Here is a 20347-nt window from a genome sequence, read left to right on the forward strand (position 1 = left end):
ATCAACTGTCTCATGAATTCACAAAGTGGAATATTATAACGTTATCATTTTTCTGCCTGAAATGGGAACTTGCATTTTAGATCCTGTACTGAATCATGTATAATGTTTAATTAATATTTCCATGCCAAACACCTTCAATATTCTTGTTTGTACAATGCCCTTATACTGTCATCTATTTAAATACATAGCATGCAATTTGGAATAAAAACATTCTATACTATCCAAATTTTAAAGGTTTGGACTCACCCCTGTAGTGCCTCCTGCTGGTCATTGGGGAATTAGCTCTTTCCAGCACAGAACACCCTCTGAAAGCCAGTGATCCACACACTCTGGCCCCCATGTCCCTCACAGACCCTGGTGCCCCTTTCTCTGGGGTTCTGCCCCCTGGCAGTACCCCCACACTCTTCCTCTGGGTCTCCCCTTCCTGGGGAACCCCTAACCCACTATCCCCACCTTGCCTCAGCCTGGGCTACTGCCAGTCATCACCAAGCCCCTGTTCCCTGGGGCAGACTGCAGTGTAAAGGCCACTCATCATAGGCAAGGTGGTTCGGACCTGTTGCCTTCCTCTGCCTCCAAGTACTTCTATGGGCCTTGGACCAGGCCTTACAGCCTGGGGAGTTGCCAGCCTGGAGCACCCCCACTCAGCCTGTTCCTTCCCCAGCACTGCACCACCCTCAGTACCCTGTCAGGCAGGTAAGCCCTACTCTCTCCCAGCTTGGAGAGAGACTCCTTGGGCCTCTGGCTCACAGCCTTTTTAAACAGGCCTACTCGGGCCTGATGGGGCATGGCCCAGCTGCGGCTGCTTCCCCAATCAGCCATCCCCAGCCACAGCCCTCTCCAGGGCTGCTTTTAACCCCCTTCTATTTTAGGTGCGGGGTATCCACCCCGCTACACAAATTAACTATTTTTATTTATTTATTTTTTTAAGTGGTGCAGTCCTGTAGAGGAGAAAGAGAAACAGAAATAAAAGTTTCTGCATATAACTGACACGTTTTACAAAATAACTTTTTAGATCACTAAAGAAAACAGGAGAATGGTTTTACTATTTTCTGCTATCTGTTGTGAACTATTTTTCATAGTAAAAAGATATATTCAATGAAACCCATAAAACATTTCATTTTAACAGACTTCTAAAATGCAAAAGTTTCATTTTTCTAGTAGCAATGCCAATAGGGAGTTTCAGAACATTCTTTCATTCATGGGTCATTAATGCACTTCTTGGGCTGTGTAGTCACTCAGCCTTTAGCCCCAGAAAGCACCCAAGAAATACATTAATGGCCATTAATGCATGCCCTGGAGTGGCCTCTTGATTAGCTAATGGGAAATAAGTCTTTAGAATTTCTGCAGCTCCACAAACATAGCTTAATAGAGTAAAACTCTTTGTAACATTTGTTAAGTGTTATGATACAACTAAAGCAAACATTCTTTTCTGTTCAAGGCTGGTTGCCTACTTCCCAAGATGTGAGAATGCCCACTAGTTTCTCTCCTATTTCCATGCAGAGTAAAGGAGGAGAAGAGGAGATGCTGTGGAAGGTGAAGAATAACTCCATCATATGCCCATGTGCTGTAAGAACCCCAGATGTGGTTCTCAGGCCCCAGTTCACCAAAGTACTTAAGCACATGCTTAATTTAAGCATGTACTGGGACTTAACCAGGTGCTTAAGTGCTTTGCTGACCTGGGGCCTTGCAACATGCTCCTATTACAATATGCACATGCTGGCTTTTCAAACAAGAGGAAAGCAGACCTGGGATACCATCTCCAGTCTGCTAGTAGGAGAGGGCAGTCACAGAACGAGATTGGCTCATCCTCATTTCCTACAGGAGTGAGGAGGAGTTATAGGAGAGCCATACCCTCTGAGTCTTTTCTTCACTCCTCAGCAGTGAGCACAGCTCTTTTTCTTTCATCCACCGGGTGCAGGTCCTCTCCACACCTCCCTCATCAGGGAAGCATCATCATAGAGCAGGGGTCAGCAACCTTTCAGAAGTGGTGTGCCAAGTCTTCATTTATTCACTCTAATTTAAGGTTTTGCATGCCAATAATACATTTTAACGTTTTTAGAAGGTCTCTTTCCATAAGTCCTTAATATATAACTAAACTATTGTTGTATGTAAAGTAAATAAGATTTTTAAAATGTTTAAGAAGCTTCATTTAAAATTAAATTAAAATACAGAGCCCCCCGGACTGGTGGCCAGGACCTGGGCAGTGTGAGTACCACTGAAAATCAGCTCACGTACCGCCTTTGGCACACATACCATAGGTTGCCTACCCCTGTCATAGAATTAGGTCTTCTTCATATTGCCCCATAGCCCCAAGCCTTCTCTTCTGCTTCCTTTGCTTACTCTGAATTGGTGCGGGGGAAGGGTGCCACAGCCATTCTCATACTAAGTTATCGTTTCTGCATTCCAAGAGGTCGAGAATAGCAGCTTACTACAGAATGACATTTCACCACAGGTAGAGTGAAGTTTACTTTAATGCCTTGTCTACATTACAAAATAAACCACATTTAAAACAGTTGTTAAAATGGCTTAGCTTAGGATGCAGGGGTCACTACCTTGGCTATTGTACAGTGCAAACATTCTGAACAAAGATACTCACAGGTCACATTCACTGGGGGATTCACAACAGAATTCCGCTGGCAATGCCCACGTTTGAACTGGGTTATAGTGAGCACAGCTATGCCATCTTTGAATACAGGGCTGTAGGAGGCCCACAGGATAACAAATAAGTATTTGCTTTTGTGCAATTCAGGGGAAGAAAATTCAGGGCTTGGGTCTCATTTATTTCATTCCTGCACTTGGGGATGAGAGAAAAGGAGTGAGGGCAAAGGTCGTTTAATGCTTTTAGCCACCTTTGCACTCCCTACATTCTCCCTCTATTTGCCATGTAAGCAAGAACAGCCTTGGGGCTGCTCTCTCTGACACTCTGTTTTTCATGGCCTCTGGGAAGCAGAGAATTGCTGCAGTGTAGTACACTCCAGCCATACTAGCGACCCATCTCGTGTGCCATGGTTGAGAGTGGGGCCATCTAGGAACTTTACATCCTTTCTACAATAGCCAGGCAGGCCATTTGACTAGGGGCTATTTCTGACCACTTTACCCAGACTAAATGGCATAAAGGGGACATAATATAACTGAGAATTGGATGCTACCTCAGTTTCTTTATCTCAAACCTTAGAAGTATATATGCATGTTCCTCTGCATGTGTGTTATACATATCTGTGGGTGTATACACACGTGTGTATGTGTGTGCACACACTAGTGTAACCTCCTTGTTCAGCCTCAGGGCTCCCAAAGTCTCATCTACTGGAAAGTTCTCTCTTTTGGGTTTTGAGACTCTCACTCTTCTCATCTGTCAAATCCAACTCCCACCCAGCTTTCCCTTACAATTTATAGAAAGACTGACACACAAGAAACTGTCCTCATTTTTCCTGCTTCACCCCAATATAAACACACTGGGTTAAATCCTTACCCCACTTAAACTAGTGGGAGATTTGCCATTTACTTCAGTGGAGACAGGATTTCACCCACCGTAGGTATCCATATCAAAGCCATTCCAACAGTCATTGCTAATGAATGTTTAGTGGTTCCTGGATGCAGAATATTTTGGTTAAATCACCTGCCTGGGTAATTCAGAAATTGTCTGGATCCCAAGTAAGCATTTTCTCAAGACAGAAAAGAAAAACATCTATTTGTCTCTAGTTCCTATGGTCAGGCAGGCTTCCTGTCACAGACTCATGAGAGGTAATTAAGAGGAGGAAACAGAACAATATTGTATTTATTATGGTGGATTTATTAGTTATTTATTAATTTATTATTAATTATTATTTATAATAATTTATTATTATAAATAAAGGTGGAACTAAAAAGAGGAGAGAAGACAAGTGTCACTACCTCTGCTTCTTGTAGGATCCCATGGTTCAAGCATACCATGTCTGGACAAGTGATGGGAGAACCACAGCCTTCTCGAATTGCCAGCTGCATATACTGCTTTAGGCACTAAAAAGGAGAAAAGAAAAAAAATGATGGAAAGTTGCAACCCACATGATAGGGAAACGTAGATGTTAACACTGCACTACACAGGTGCCACCTCCACTTCCTTAATTGGCTGTCCTAGAGCACTAGGGAAAACATAAATTATCATACGTGTGGATGCTAAGAACCATTACTTTGGGAAGAATGCAGCAAAGAACAATTAATTATGTATGACTTCATCCATCACATATTGAGTTTACTCAAGTCAGCAAGTCAAGTCCTGTGCTAATACATTTTCTCTATATTAAGCCTAGACTTGGAAAAGAACAGGCTATATTTCACTCTAATTAAAACAGGTTTTGCTCTTCTATTTTCCCTTCATGTTTTCTTAATTCAGTCTCTCACCTGGTGGCCACCATTATAGGGCCTCACTTACAAGCAGGAGAGTTGCTTTCTCAGCAATCTGCAATGAAGGCAGCTTATAGATTGGCTAGCAGAGCACGGATCTGGAAACAGTGAGGCTATCAACTTTCCTCCAAATAGATTGTGTCATTTCCATGAATTGCCATCAACCACTGGCCTACTGAGCAAGTGTTCAAAGTCCATTTCCAACAGAGAGGCCCTCCTGCATGTGTCCACATCACTTCGCTGCACAAAAATAATTGTGTAGTATTTTTTCTTGGGATGAGAAAAAGCAGATCCCCAATGTTTCGTCCCCATTATGACACATCCAATTTGGATTTTAAGGGCCCTATTCTCCAGCCCGTTACACTAGTTTTATGCCCGTGCAACTGCACTGAAGTCAAAGAATTTAAAGCAGTATGAAACTGGTGTAACAGAGGTTTCTAATTCTAAAATACACAGGAAGTAGTGAACCCAAAGGGTCCTGTGAAAAAAAACATTGACCAATATTCCAGGTAAAAGTGATGTAACAATGTATACTGCAAAACGATGTAATTCAACTCTACTGTGCATGCCAGCAAAATGTACACCTGCGAAATCCTTGTGGTCACTTAAACAGTTTATTTTAAAGGAAAATGAATATATCTTCCACCAAATGGCATGGCATTTAAAATAACATCTGATTTCCAATAAGATGTTTATTTTTTAAAAAAAATTGTATTTAAAGGGAGATCATCAGGTAATTTATTACCAAAATTTAGGGATTTAATTTTTTAAGAGTTTCAAAAGCCTAATTTTAAAACCAACAGGTTAAACTATAAGCCCTGCCACATGCCCCTGCAGGAGTGTAATAAGGTATAAGGAGCCCCTTTAAGTCCCTGCGTGGACTCCCTGCATTTCCAGCGCCTGTAGGGTAGGCCACCACTGGACTGTTATTCCCCCACCCATCAGGTGGGAGTCTTGGCTCTGCCCCTCCAATGCTCTGGTAAGCACAGCTGAGCTGGCACAGACGATGAAGTAATCTGTGCCAGCAATAGGTTGCCCCCGATCAAAGGGAAAGAAGGGACTAGATGTGACCCTGGGGGAGACACTCTGGTTTTGCCTTGCTCCCGGGTTTCAGTCCAGCCCCATATGTTTATGACTTATGTTTTAAATTTCAATCAACTTTTATTTGTTTACATTTAAACAGTTCCCTACATGAGAACTAGAAAGTGATACTAGTAGATATAAGAATAGAACTGGCCAGTCTATTTTCACATTCCAAGATGAGCAAAGGGCAAAAAGTAAATAAGCAGTATAACTATTCTAACAATTTTAATAACTTCAGGTGTTATTAGTAACACAAGGAATTTAGTGAAACTTAACCAGATGCTGTCCCTTTATTCATTCAAACAATGTAGTTAATGCTCCTTTCCAAAAGGAACCTAGAAACAACACGAGAAAGAGTCAGTAATTGAAACATAAAGTGGGTTTAATGGCCTAGCTACAAAAGACACCTCCCATCTGCATAGAAAAGTAAATGGAAACAGAGGAAGTAACATAGTCATGATTGATCCCAACAGGAAATGCTCTACTCCAAAGTCTGCCCCCAAAAATCCACATGCAATGGAGTGGAGGAAGGCTGCATAGCTCATAAGGGTAGGACAGCCCAGCAATAGGTGCCAACTCTGTGAGTGCTCCAGCCCTGGAGCACCCATGGAAAAAAATTAGAGTGTGCTTAGCATCCACCTGCAGCCAGTTCCTCCCCTCTCCCTCCCTCAGCACCTCCCACCCACCAGAGGCCCCACCAATCAACTCCCCCGCCCCGCAGCGCCTCCTACCTGCCACGGATTAGCTGTTCCACAGCATGCAGGAGGGGCTGAGGCGGAAGGGGAGGAGCGGGGATGGGGTGTGCTCAGGGGAGGGGCAGGAACTGGCCTGGAAGAGGCGGGTCAGGGTGGGGCCTTGGGGGAAGAGGTGGAGTTGGGTGTGGTCTGGGGTTGAGCAGGAGCTGAGCACTCCTGGGGAAAGGAAGATGGTGGTGCCTGTGGGCCCAACACATGCTCCCTGCATCCTGCTCCCATTGTTCAGAGCCCACCGTACCCTTTGGGGAGCGTAGATTTTCCTCCTCAGTGTGTCTCTCAGTTAGTGTTGGAGAACAATCCTTTTCTTTGACTGCAACCCCGGCTCCTGTCCCTTTTGGGATGGGTGACTATGTTTAGTAATTTACTTTGACAGTAGGATACAGTAGACTCAGATTCTAAGATCAGTTCAGGCCACCCCATTAAAGAGCGAGGACAAAGGCTAAGAAGTTACTGCAGGACTTATGGAAGCCCAAAGGCTTTTTCTTACTTTACCCTGCTAGGGCAGTTGACCTCAGCACTAACAATTATTTTCCTGTGGAAGAATGTGCGTGCAGCTTTAGGAATACACCTTCAAGGGACTAGATGGCTCAAAAGCTTGATACCATAATATGAAACCTTTCTCCTCTAGTTTGCTGGTTCAAATCCAGATCAGGTTAACAAAGGCTAGTGTGTCCTTTATGTTGTAGTTTCACAGACTGAGTTCAACAAGCTTTGGATCAGAAGCCAGTAGCTGAGGCTCTCAAAAGTACTTTACAAACAACAGCCCTGTGACATAAATTTTACAAACATTAAATGTTTTACATATTACAGAACTGACGCTGAGGGACTGTGGGCCCAATTCAGTCAGGTGCTGAGGAGAGCTGAAGGTGCTGAGTGCTACCCAGGTGACACACAGCACATTCCAGGACAAAGCCTTAAGTGACTTGCCTAAAGATCACACATCAGTCTGTCTGGGAACCAGGAATAGAACCTCACCTCTCCTCTTCCCAAAATTAGCAGTAAAGAAATTAAAAAAAAAAAAGTACTGTAGCTTTTAGCACAGCAGAACTGCTTTAAGCTTTTATTATTATTATTTATTTAAAAACACAGACACTAATTTAGTTTAATTATAAAGTAGCTGAAAATGAAGCACTGATGCAAGCCGTGACTGTGGTGAAGACAGGGCAAAGAGAATTATAAATTTATACAGTAAAATAGTTATTTGCATTTGCAGCATCATACAACCATTTCCACACCCCAGAAACACATCAAAAGTTGACAAAAGCATTGAAAAATTGCACTTTTTGCTTAGACATACACCACAGTAATGAAAATCTATTGATACATACAATTTCCTGTGTACAGAAACTATGACCCAGATTTTCAGAAGTGGGAAGGGGGCACCCAACCCCTTTTGAAAATTAGAACCCTTTAAGGCATCTTACACAGAGAAAGAGTGCATGCAAGTAAATACAGTTCTTTAAAGATAGGATCATTTCAGAAACACAGGAAACAGTGGTTAGAGATGTGCACATGACATGTAGGCAAGAGTTCTGGGTTGTATTCATGGCTCTGCCACTTTCTCCCTGTGTGTGACATTAGCAAGTCACAAAGCATGTTTACCTTCTAGTCTAAAAGTAACTGCCTAAGAATAGTATTGTTTCTCAGCAAGAGACAATTTAATGAAAAAATGTGAACTGCCAGACCTGCAAATTCACCCTGGTCAAGTTGTGTTCTTCCTGGCTTGCATATTACCAACAGGAAATGGAATTTAGACCTTTATGTTCATGGTACATGAGCCAGAATAAAATCTTGTTCCTTCTCCCATAATTTTGCAGTGGTGACAGAAATAAAATAAATTTTAAGAGTGGGATTATTCAAAGAATTCGCTGCTAACGTAACTGCTCCGACTGAAGTCAATGGAACTTCCATTAACTTCAGTGGAAACAGAGTTAGGCCAATGCTGAGTGTTTTGGAAAAATCTTACCCAAAAAAGAAAGGGGAAAAATATTTTCTCATTAAAGCAAGTAGCTATGGCTCAAAACACACATAGATACCAAGCAAATTTATTGCGCAAGATGTGCCATTTTTGCAGAGCCACTCTTCTGCCCATAAATGCATTTCAGCCTGTCATTCCCTCAGATTTCTTATCTACAAAATGGGGATAATAAATATTTACCTACCTCCCAGGATGTTGTGAGGCTTAATTAGTTAAAGTTTATAAGAATGCTTTGATGAAATATATTGTTTTATGTACATATATACAGAGAGAGAGATTATATTATGATATATATGTTGTGACAAAGTTCCTCCTCTACCTTGATAAGTTTTGCGCTTATTGGCGGATTTGCTCGCCTTGGAGATTCACAGCAGCCGTCAGTTTGGCCGTTTTCGTGAACCCACAGTCCAGGTCAACTTCTCCTGTGTCTGACCAGGAGTTGGGAGGTTTGGGGGAACCCGGGCCCGCCCTCTACTCTGGGTTCCAGCCCAGGCCCTGTGGAATGCAGCTGTCTAGAGTGCCTCCTGGAACAGCTGTGCGACAGCTACAACTCCCTGGGTTACTTCCCCATGGCCTCCTCCCAACACCTTCTTTATCCTCACCATAGGACCTTCCTCCTGGTGTCTGATAATGCTTGTACTCCTCAGTCCTCCAACAGTACGCTTTCTCACTCTCAGCTCCTAGTGCCTCTTGCTCCCTGCTCCTCACACACGCACTACAAACTGAAGTGAGCTCCTTTTTAAACCCAGGTACCCTGATTAGCCTGCCTTCATTGATTCTAGCAGCTTCTTGATTGGCTGCAGGTGTTCTAATCAGCCTGTCTTAATTGTTTCCAGAACGTTCCTGATTGTTCTGGAACCTTCCCTATTACCTTACCCAGGGAAAAGGGACCTACCTAACCTGGGGCTAATATATCTGCCTTCCATTGTCTGTTGCCTTGAAGAAAAGCCTGGTGACGGTGGCAAATTGGCCCGTGCTTCTGGAAACTATGCCACAGTTATCTCCCACTATCTTGAAACTAAGAAAACCTGCGTGAAGCTGCCTTCTGGTTCTGAGAAGGTGATCTCTTCTGCAAACAGAGCTGTTGGTGGCATTGTTGCAGGTGGAGGTCGTATTGACAAGCCTATCCTAAAGGCAGGTCATGCCTATCACAAATACAAGGCAAAGCAAAACTGCTGGCCACATGTCCGTGGTGTGGCTATGAATCCTGTAGAACATCCCTTTGGTGATGGTAACCATCAACATATTGGTAAGCCTTCAACCATCAGGAGAGATGCTCCAGCTGGTCGCAAGGTCAGTCTCATTGCTGCCCGTCGTACTGGTAGACTGCGTGGAACCAAGACTGTGCAGGAGAAGGAGAACTAATGTCTTTCAATACACAATAAAAGGCTTTAACCCCCCCGTCCCCAAAATCACTCTGCTTTAGCCATCTGGCCCGACCCTGTCACAATGTCTAATATAAACACTCCACTATATTCTATTATATATATACATAGAGATAAGGAATGAGAGGGTGCATATAGACTCAGACACATACTCATTATATATCTACAGCTCAAGTGGAGACAATATGACATTTTCAGAAAAGGAAGAAACTGCTAAGAGATACACTGAAAAGATCTGTCCTGGACTAACAGCATACAAAATTTCATTTGCAGTAAAACATTTCATGCAAGCTTCAGCCTAAAGGGAGTTGTTATGATAACATTCTTAATCTAACTCTGGAAATAGGTGCTTATATAGTAACTATGAATAAGTACAGCACTTCCAGTAGGAACTGTTCTAACTTCACTGATTTCACTAATATATACAACAGGATTAAACAAAATATTGCCAGAGATAAAGGTTTTTAGTGTAGGATTTAGTCTATATACGGCATTAGCACAATTGCACATTTTTACCTCTTGATTTTTAAATTAGTTCAGGCAATGTATTTAAATCTCATGTTGCTAGGCAATGACACGACAAGGGCACTTGTACTCCTCTCACTACAAATCCATATTTCTATTCAAGGCCACTTTCAAATAATCTTCTCCTTGCCACAGACAAAAGACTGGTCTCAGTCATTACTGCATATTGCTTTTTCAAGTACATCAAGTGCATTCAGTGTGTTCTATTAACTTTCTCAACTCCAATTTTGTACAAAGCTTTCCAGCTCACTAATTGTAACTTTTATTGCTTTTGATAGAAAATATGAAAGGAAACCACAAACCTGATGTGACAAATTTTAATATCTAGTTTTTGATTAAGAAAAATAAAGGAGACAGTCAGTTAAAGAATGAGGGTGGAAAGGAAATCAGGTCAGCCCTTTCAATAATATGTCCTATAGGCAGTACTGTTGACAGTTGAGCCCTGTATCTAGTTAACATTTCACTGCAATTATTATATCATTTAAAAGGCAAAAGCAGTAGGTTGTGATTGGGATCAAAGTATGACCAGTGCTTAATATGAGAGTAAGGTAGTGGAAATGCAAAAGAACTAGGAGAGCTCACTGAACATGCTCTGCCAGAACAATTTAGACCAAAAATGATTTTTCAACTAAACTTACAATTTCATGAAAAAAAAATCAATTTTTCATCAAAAACCCACAAAACTGACATTTTTCATTTTAAACTAAAATGTTTCGATTTTTATATGCCAAAAACTGATTTTTTAAAATTATTATTATTATTATTATTATTTTAGTTTGTAGTCTTTTGATTAAAACCAAAAAAAAAAAAAAGACAAAAAGTTTTCAGCAAAAACAAAAAAAAAGGGGCGGGGGGGAGTAACTTCCCAACCAGCTCCACAAGTTACAATTTATTTACTATTTCTATAGTGGTAGCATGTAGAGGCTTTAATCAGGGAGCAAGGTTCCATTGTACTCACTATCTATTTTTATCATGTAGGACATAATGCTTCTTTCTTTAATTCTTTCCGTTCATAAAGAGCCCAGTTGTTCAATACATACCCATGTGCAGTGCAATTGACGTCAATGGGTCTACTCATGTGAGCTCTATGAATATTCACCACAGTGAATACAGATTTGCAGCCTGGCACCAGAAGTGCCTGGTCAGTGCCGGTGCATGTACACTTACATTCAAAAAGTACTTGCAGTGTGTGGAATAATAGGTATATTTATCTAAGGTTTTATAATGTGCTTGTCATCATGTTATTCAAGTGCCTGGTATATATATGGTCAGCTATTATAAAATACACAGCTTAAAGTATTTGTCAAGATAGATTTACCAAGTGTGGTTAAAAAATCAGCACCATTTCATTTTCCACATCTGTAGCTTAACATTTAAGGGCCTGATACAATACTCATTCAAGTTGTTGGTAACATCTCCATTGGACAAGGGATGAGGCCCTATAAAAGTAAGACACATGGAAAAAGAGTGAAAAATCCTTTTATAGTTTGATGAGCGTGTTGTGGTCTTGTGGTCAGAAAAATCAGTGGCTGTGTACATTTTTTTGGTGACCATATGGCCACAAATGGCGCACCAACTGTTGAAAGCAATTGAGTGTCAACAGGCAAGTGTGACCACAGGGCAGTGTATACTGCTTTCTAGCTCATCATTCCATAACAAGAAGTATTTGATTTAGTGGCTCTTTCTCACACCCAACATGATAAATGCAGTTATTGGGATTTGTTCCTTCATTGGATCTGCTTATAGTATTGGTAATCACCATTCTTATGTGCAATTTTAAATTGATTGGCTTATGCTACTCAAAGTCTGAAGAGCCATATTGTAAAAATTAAAATAAAATACATATTGGCTTCTGGTACCCCAAATGTCGTGGGATCGCTATCATTAAGCACCAGAGAGTGAATACACCCGAAGCCATAAACAAAGTGACATGTCACATTAGAGCTGGTCCCAGTGTGTTCTGGACTAAGGACTGAGTCCAGACACCTGTGTTCTGTTAGGCCTGGCTCCGTTACTGATTTACTGCTGGGTACTGGGCAATTTACTTATGTCTCTGTCTCAGTTTCACCACATATAAAATGGATAATACCTACTTCAAAGGAGAAGTGAGAAGTTCTTTGAATACGTAAAGTGCTTTGAACATGTGCTACGTATTATTTTATATATGCCAATTTTATCATGTTTTTTATGAGCTCATCTAAATTAATTAGCCTCTTACTCCATCTTTTCATGTTCTCTATAGGTATATATATCTTCTTACTATATGTTCCATTCTATGCATCCGATGAAGTGGGCTGTAGCCCATGAAAGCTTATGCTCAAATAAATTTGTTAGTCTCTAAGGTGCCAAAAGTACTCCTGTTCTTCAAGCTTGGAAAGAAACCCAAATGCCACAACATGACAGTTGGTGGGTAGACATGGAAAACAATCTGAAGTGAGCTTTATTTAAAATCATTGGGGCGTTGCAGCACCAGGACTGAATGTTTGATCTGCCTACACCTAAAGAGAGGAGTATAAGAAAGTGGTACATGGGGAGAGGGAATGAATCTTTTCTTGAAATTAGCAAGAGGAAAGAGGATGGCCTTTAATAATTGGATTTTTTTTAATCTAATTTGCATCTTACACTGGTTTTACATCATGTAAACTCCATTAACTTTAATGGAATTGTTCCAGATTTACACTGGTGCAAGAGGAAATCAGACCCTTAACTACCGCTATGAACTGAAAACTATTATCTCACTGGGGCACAGGTGTGTTGATTTTGGAGATGGGCCATTATTTTCTTGTGAGAGAGAAACAACATGTGGAAAAGAGTGCGTGACTGAGGATCAACACTGGCCCAGGTAGGAATCTTCCCTTGCCCTGTGTTGTCTCTTTCCTCCTCCTCTTCATTTTTCACCTCCACCTTTTGGTTGTCTCTCACCTGTTTTAAAGTTGTCTCCCTCCCACTCTATTCTCTCTCTCTCTCCGTCTCACACACACACAATGCTGTCTTTTCACATCCGTTTCCTCTATTGTGCTGCTCAGTGCTGCCTGGGATGCACTAGGTACAGCAGAAAATTCTCCTCTCTCAAGCACCTGCAGATAAAGCAACAGATGCACAGAGTGTTTCATAAATCAAGGTGTCTCCATGTCTGTGTGCTGAGTCCTGGGAAAATGGCTGGCCCCTTTGTCTCCGCAGTAACTCGCAAACGCTTAGTGGCATGCAGCAGCAGTATCGTGGAGGAAACTGAGATTGGGGAAAGACAACAGGGCAGAATGGCTTCAGGGCCTGTCTCAAGCTGGGCTCTCACTACACCCTTTGAAATGAAACTCAAAGTAGAAGGCTCTTCTCACTATAGTTCAAAAAAGTTGAGAGGTTAAATGTACTCTCACTTGCCCTGCTAGCATGGCATTGTCTATTAAAGTCACCCAGACCTAAGAAAGGGAAATCTTATTCTCCTTTACACAGAACTATTGTACCAGTGTGTGTGATGACACATGGATTGTTATAGTGGCATTTGTTTCATGCATTTTCCATTGTAGTTAATTCACACACTTCTCAAAAACATAAGACCACATGAATGATGAGTCATACCATTGCTGCATAAACATGTGCCAACACCCAGAAGCTAGGATGTGAAATTGTCTTTTGTTTTTGCAAGATTGGTCTGTTATTGTACATGATATTAGACAGCTCAAACCTTGTTCTGGTGAGTAACATACAACTTGAAATTAATTGCTGGTTGGTGACTTCAGCAGGCATGTCACTTGCAGTTAAAGTCACTCATATAATACTGAAGATCAGAGTATTTGGAAAAAAAAGTTGAAGAGGAGATTGGAGCAGGATTTGGCATTGATATTCTGACATTCCTATTAGCAGGAGTGCAAGTAGAGTGGTATCCACCAGTACACATTACCGACAAGAGATTTTAGCTGGTATGGGCTACCGGAAAGACTTGGGGCTAGCCCCCCACCTTTGGAGGGGGGGTAGGGTGGGGCTGCACTCTGCTCCTTAAAGGAGCAGAACATGGCTAGGGAGGGCATTCATTATTTAAATGGCTTTCACAGCACAATACATAAGCTAACAAACTTAAACAAAGGATTTGTTTGTTAGCATATGTATTGTGCTGTTACGTTGGTCCGGAGTCCTCCAGAGGGAAGGGGGTGTGGGGGCGGAAGGTGTTTAAACAGTGTTTTTGACTCTGTTTCTCCCCATTGGTCTGAATTATCCATGAAATCCATACTGCATCACATCAAGTCCAAATCATTAGAGGAATGCCTCTGCTTGCACTGACCAGAGGATGTTTGGATTCCGATGTCAGCCCAGTTCTGCAGCCTTACAGGAATCAGGTGTTGTCCCCAGTGTACACAGAATCCTTCTTTGCAGCCAAACTAGTCTAACATGCATTTTGTTAACTGGAACTGGAGCAGCAAAACAAAGAAAACAAATGCCTCATGTTTCAGCTTTGTGGGTGAGAGAACTATAAGTGAAGATTATAATGCTGGACACTGATGGCCTTAAACCAGCTGCCTCAGGAATCTGTCAAGAACTTTGCTGAAAATATGCTCCTCATCTTAGCAATGGAGCTAAGACTTATCACACATCTGCCCACCTTTATTCGAATGAAGCTCCTTCTAATATGACAGCTCAGGCATTGTTAGTTTCACACAGAATAATTTACAAATTTGGAACCTAATCCTGTAAACCCTTAATCATTTGATCAATCTCATTGAAGACAATGGGACTATTTACATGATTATAGACCACTTTTGTGGACTGGTAAGAGTTTCAGGAGTCTGTTCCTATAAAAAGAAAACAAGTACTTGTGGCACCTTAGAGACTAATAAATTTATTTGAGCATAAGCTTTCGTGAGCTACAGCTCACTTCATCGGATGCATGCAGTGGAAAATACAGTGGGGAGATTTTATATACACAGAAAACATGAAACAATGGGTGTTACCATACACACTGTAACAAGAGTGATGAGATAAGGTGAGCTATTACCAGCAGGAGAGAAAAAAAATCTTTTGTAGTGATAATCAAGGTGGGCCAATTCCAGCAGTTGACAAGAACGTGTGAGAAACAGTGGGGGGGGGGAGAATAAACATGGGGAAAATAGTTTTACTTTGTGTAATGACACATCCACTCCCAGTCCTTATTCAAGCCTAATGTAATGGTGTCCAGTTTGCAAACTAATTCCAATTCAGCAGTCTCTCATTGGAGTCTGTTTTTCAAGTTTTTTTTGTTGAAGAATTGCCACTTTTAGGTCTGTAATCGAGTGACCAGAGAGATTGAAGTGTTCTCCAACGGGTTTTTGAATGTTATATTTCCTGACGTCTGATTTGTGTCCATTTATTCTTTTACGTAGAGACTGTCCAGTTTGACCAATGTACATGGCAGAGGGGCATTGCTGGCACATGATGGCATATATCACATTGATAGATGTGCAGGTGAACGAGCCTCTGATAGCGTGGCTGATGTGATTAGGCCCTATGATGGTGTCCCCTGAATAGATATGTGGACACAGTTGGCAGCGGGCTTTGTTACAAGGATAGGTTCCTGGGTTAGTGTTTTTATTGTGTGGTATGTGGTTGCTGGTGAGTATTTGCTTCAGGTTGGGGGGCTGTCTGTAAGCAAGGACTGGCCTGTCTCCCAAGATCTGTGAGAGTGATGGGTCGTCCTTCAGGATAGGTTGTAGATCCTTGATAATAAACCCCCAGGCTGCAGGCCTTGTGCAAGGCCCAGAAAGGTACAGGGGCTGCAGAGGCGCAGCCTGATGATAGGCAAAGGCAGCAGGTCCTAACCCCTTGCCAATGATGAGTGGCCATTACACTGCAGTCAGCCCCAGTGAGCAAGGGCTAGATGGTGACTGGCAGTAGCCACTGAGGCAAGGTGGGTCCCCTGGGAGGGGAGACACAGAGTGTGGGGACACTGCCAGGGGGCAGCACCTCAGGGTGAGGAGGCACCAGGGTCCGGGATGGACACAGGGCCAGAGGCAGGTGAGACACCAGCCTGTAGAGGGCGCGCCGAGGCTAGAAAAGAGCTAATTCCTGAAACGACCAGCAGGAGGCGCTGCACCGGTGAATCGTTGCCTCGCTACAGTGTAGCATTGTAGGACGACTTTGTTGGTACTCGGCTACTAGCAGCTTTTCTACATCTAAAAGAGAAAAATCCATTTTGAAATCTGGTATCTTATATCCCTTCAGAACTAGACACAGGAGTTTTATAGCCCTGGGAAGGGGCAATCCCACATTCCCAACTGGATGTGGAAATCACTTCTAGCCCCTGAAACATCTGACATTGGAATTTGAAGTAACATTTTGAGATACAGTAATCATTTTTAGAAGTTTCTATAGTTCCTTCTGAGCCCTGGACAGTTGGACTTTTGGTAACAGACACCTGGCTTTACAAGCAGAAAAATAAAAAATGTCCCAATGCTGTTATTTCAAAACTGTGTAAAACATTTCTCTGTGTATATATATCTTCCTACTGTATTTTCCACTGCATGCATCCGATGAAGTGGGTTTTAGCCCACAAAAGCTTATGCCCAAATAAATGTGTCAGTCTCTAAGATGCCACAAAGACTCCTTGTTTTTATTTCTAAAGTAGTTCTTCTGTAGTGTGTGGCCTATAGAGTACAATATATGTTAGCATGGTGCCCTCTAAATATTTTATTAGCACTTGTTTGGATGAACTCCATTATACAAGAGAACCATCCCAAACACATGCTAATAAAATCTTTACACCACACTACATCATCATATAGTCCCCATATGTATAGTATAGATTTATAGTACACACAGAGGAGCCAGGCAGAGACTCCAGACAGGAGGACCAGAAGGAGCCAGAGCAGGGACTGCTGCAGTCGGGGAAGGGGTCAAATGGGGGCCAGTGAGGGCCACTCATCTGCCTACCACTATCCCAGACCCAGAACTGTATACTCTGGGAGCACTAGGACCCAGTTGGTGCTTCCCTTTGTCCCTCCGTGGCCTTGGAGGAAATCTGCAGAGATGAGTCAGACTAGGATGACCAGATGTCCCGATTTTATAGGGACAGTTCTGATATTTGGGGCTTTGTCTTATATAGGTGCCTATAATCCCCCCACCACTCCCGTCCTGATTTTTCACACTTGCTATCTGGTCACCATTAGCCAGACAGAGACTCCAGACAGGACACCAGGAGGTGCAGAAGCAGCCAAAGCAGAGACCTCTGGACATTCAAACAACTTTCTACGGTTTTGATAGGACTTTCTCTACCCTGTGCTGATTGGCTAGTTGCTCCAATCGTCCTTCTCCCTCATTGTCTCTTCATCTCAGCTTCACTCCACACCTGCCCCTGGCCCTCTTCTCCCCTCCCCCTTTCTTTCCTGCCCTTCAATGTCCCCGTCCCCTTCACTTTGCTTGCCATTTATCATAGCCCTCCCTAACTAACCCGATCTACCGCTGTGAAATTAACTTGACGTTTGCTGCCATCACGTAGTTCACTCTGATGGTGTGTTCTACCCCTTGCCCCACCCTGTATCTGTCTTGTCTATTTAGATATTGAGCTCTTCATGGCAGGGATTGTCTACTCGTCTGTTTGTACAGTGCCTGTCACAATGAGCTGGCCCTTAGGCATTACCATAATAAACATGATTATTACCAATGCACAGTTTGTTGTGAGACTCATCCACATTCTCATTTTAAACTAACACAATTCAGATTCAGCCAAGTCACCATATACTTTCTCACAGATCCCAAGAAGCTGCAGAGAATGATTACTTTGGGCTTGAGCTCATGAGTTTTTACTGTAGGCTTACTTGAACAGCAACAAACATTGCAGGGATATCTGGCTGATGCCATCTTATTTGAACTTAAGCACAGGTCCAAAGTGAAAAGTCCATGTACAAATCCATTAGGTTTTTCCTTTAAACAGCTGAAATCAAATATTTCTAGTTGAAATCTCCAGTCTTAATAGCACTGTTCTACTCAAATGCAGATACACACACTCCAATAAAATTTACTTTGGTTGGAATACAGGTTTTAGGAGGGATAATGTTTATTACATCAACGCTAAGCTGGAAGAATACCAGATGCACAATACTAACCCATTTAACTTTTTTGTTTTACAGATCACAAATGATGGGGAGAAACATAAACCTCGATGCCTGAATAATTAAATTTCCATTAGCCCTCAAAGTTAGTAATGATGTAGAGGAAAACCATTGTGCTTTGGAGCATTCGGAAATACAGAGCCAAGATAATTGTCAGCTGACAACATGTATGTGAAAACAACAGAAACCCATAGTAACAGCTTTGCATAGGACACACACTCTCCATGTTGAGCCTACCTGCTACATCAGGCTTAATGTTATCCTTGGCTCTGCATGGATAACCTTGTTATGGAAAACAAAACAAACTAGACTTGCTTAAAGCATCAGCACCCCAAAGACTGTTTATGTCTTCATTCCAGATACTAAGGCTGAGATTCTTACCCCAGCTTCAATCTTTTCATACAGATAAAAGGCTCAGAGCTGGGTAAAGAGGGGATCTTACAGCCCTGGAGGCAGCAGGCATAGAATTATACTTCAGTGCAGGAACTGAGGAAAGCAGCTGCATAAGAATGGCCATACTGGGTGAGAGCAAAGGTCCATCCAGCCCAGTATCCTGTCTGCCGACAGTGGCCGGTGCCAGGTGCCCCAGAGGGAGTGAACCTAATAGGTAAGGATCAAGTGATCTCTCTCCTGCCATCCATCTCCACCCTCTGACAAACAGAGGCTAGGGACACCATTCCTTACCCATCTTGGCTAATAGCCATTAATGGACTTAATTTCCATGAATTTATCCAGTTCTCTTTTAAACCCTGTTATAGTCCTAGCCTTCACAACCCCCTCAGGCAAGGAGTTCCACAGGCTGACTGTGTGAAGAAGAACTTCCTTTTATTTGTTTTAAACCTGCTGCCCACTCATTTCATTTGGTGGCCCCTAGTTCTTATATTATGGGAACAAGTAAATAACTTTTCCTTATCACTTTCTCCACACCACTCATGATTTTATATGCCTCTATCATATCCCCCCTTAGTCTCCTCTTTTCCAAGCTGAAAAGTCCTAGGCCTCTAATCTCTCCTCATATGGGACCCGTTCCAAACCCCTAATCATTTTAGTTGCCCTTCCCTGAACCTTTTCTAATGCCAGTATATCTTTTTTGATATGAGGAGACCACATCTGTACTCAGTATTCAAGATGTGGGCATACCGTGGGTTTATATAAGGGCAATAAGATATTCTCCGTCTTATTCTCTATCCCTTTTTAATGATTCCTAAATCATTAAAGCATCCTGTTTGCTTTTTTGACTGCCGCTGCACACTGCGTGGACGTCTTCAGAGAACTAACCACGATGACTCCAAGATCTCTTTCCTGATTCGTTGTAGCTACATTAGCCCCCATCATATTGTATGGATATGTGATGGATTGGATCACAGAAATCCCCTTGGGGCTGCCAACTGATGTGCCAAGACTACTTCTGTCCTGCTTTCCCTGCCAGCTTGGGACTCCAGCACCCTGTCTTGCTGAGCCAGACACGCCAGTCTGCTCCAACACAGATGCAGGGTTTGAACCACGTGCCACAAAGCTGCAGACTTAACTGAAAGCAACTTACTGAAGTGTTCCTGTCTTTAACACTCAGATGCCCAACTCCCAATGGGGTCCAAACCCCAAATAAATCCATTTTACCTTGTATAAAGCTTATACAGGGTAAACTCAAATTGTTCACCCTCTATAACACTGATAGAGAGATATACACAGCTGTTTGCATCCCCCCGAGGTATTAATACATACTCTGGGTTAATTAAGTAAAAAGTGATTTTATTAAATACAGAAAGTAGGATTTAAGTGGTTCCAAGTAGTAACAGAGAGAACAAAGTGAATTACCAAGTAAAATTAAATAGAACACGCAAGTCTATGTCTAATATAGTAAGAAACTGAATACAGATATAAATCTCACCCTCAGAGATGTTTCAATAAGTTTCTTTCACAGCCTGGATACCTTCCTAGTCTGGGCACAATTCTTTCCCCTGGTTCAGCCCTTGTTCCAGCTCAGGTGGCAGCAAGGGCATTTCTCGTCATAGCCGCTCCTTTGTTCTATTCCACCTACTTATATATCTTTTGCATAAGGCTGGAATCCTTTGTCCCTCTAGGTTCCCACCCCTCTTCTCAATGGAAAAGCACCAGGTTAAAGATGGATTCCAGTTCAGGTGACATGATCACATGTCACTGTAAGAT

The 20347-nt window shown here is 42.3% G+C and overlaps 1 protein-coding gene across 4 annotated transcripts in view; it reads right to left on the bottom strand.

Moving 5' to 3' along the window:
• Positions 1-20347, bottom strand: part of RNF144B (ring finger protein 144B) — a 104554-nt gene that overhangs the window by 32704 nt on the left and 51503 nt on the right. For all 4 annotated transcript variants that reach the window (XM_073331902.1, XM_073331903.1, XM_073331900.1 and 1 more), the window contains one exon: positions 3892-3996. In XM_073331902.1, the coding sequence (XP_073188003.1) occupies positions 3892-3996 (105 nt within the window). The remainder of the gene's footprint in view (positions 1-3891; positions 3997-20347) is intronic.

The sequence above is a fragment of the Lepidochelys kempii genome, chromosome 2, assembly GCF_965140265.1.
Source record: "Lepidochelys kempii isolate rLepKem1 chromosome 2, rLepKem1.hap2, whole genome shotgun sequence".
NCBI lineage: Eukaryota > Metazoa > Chordata > Testudines > Cheloniidae > Lepidochelys > Lepidochelys kempii.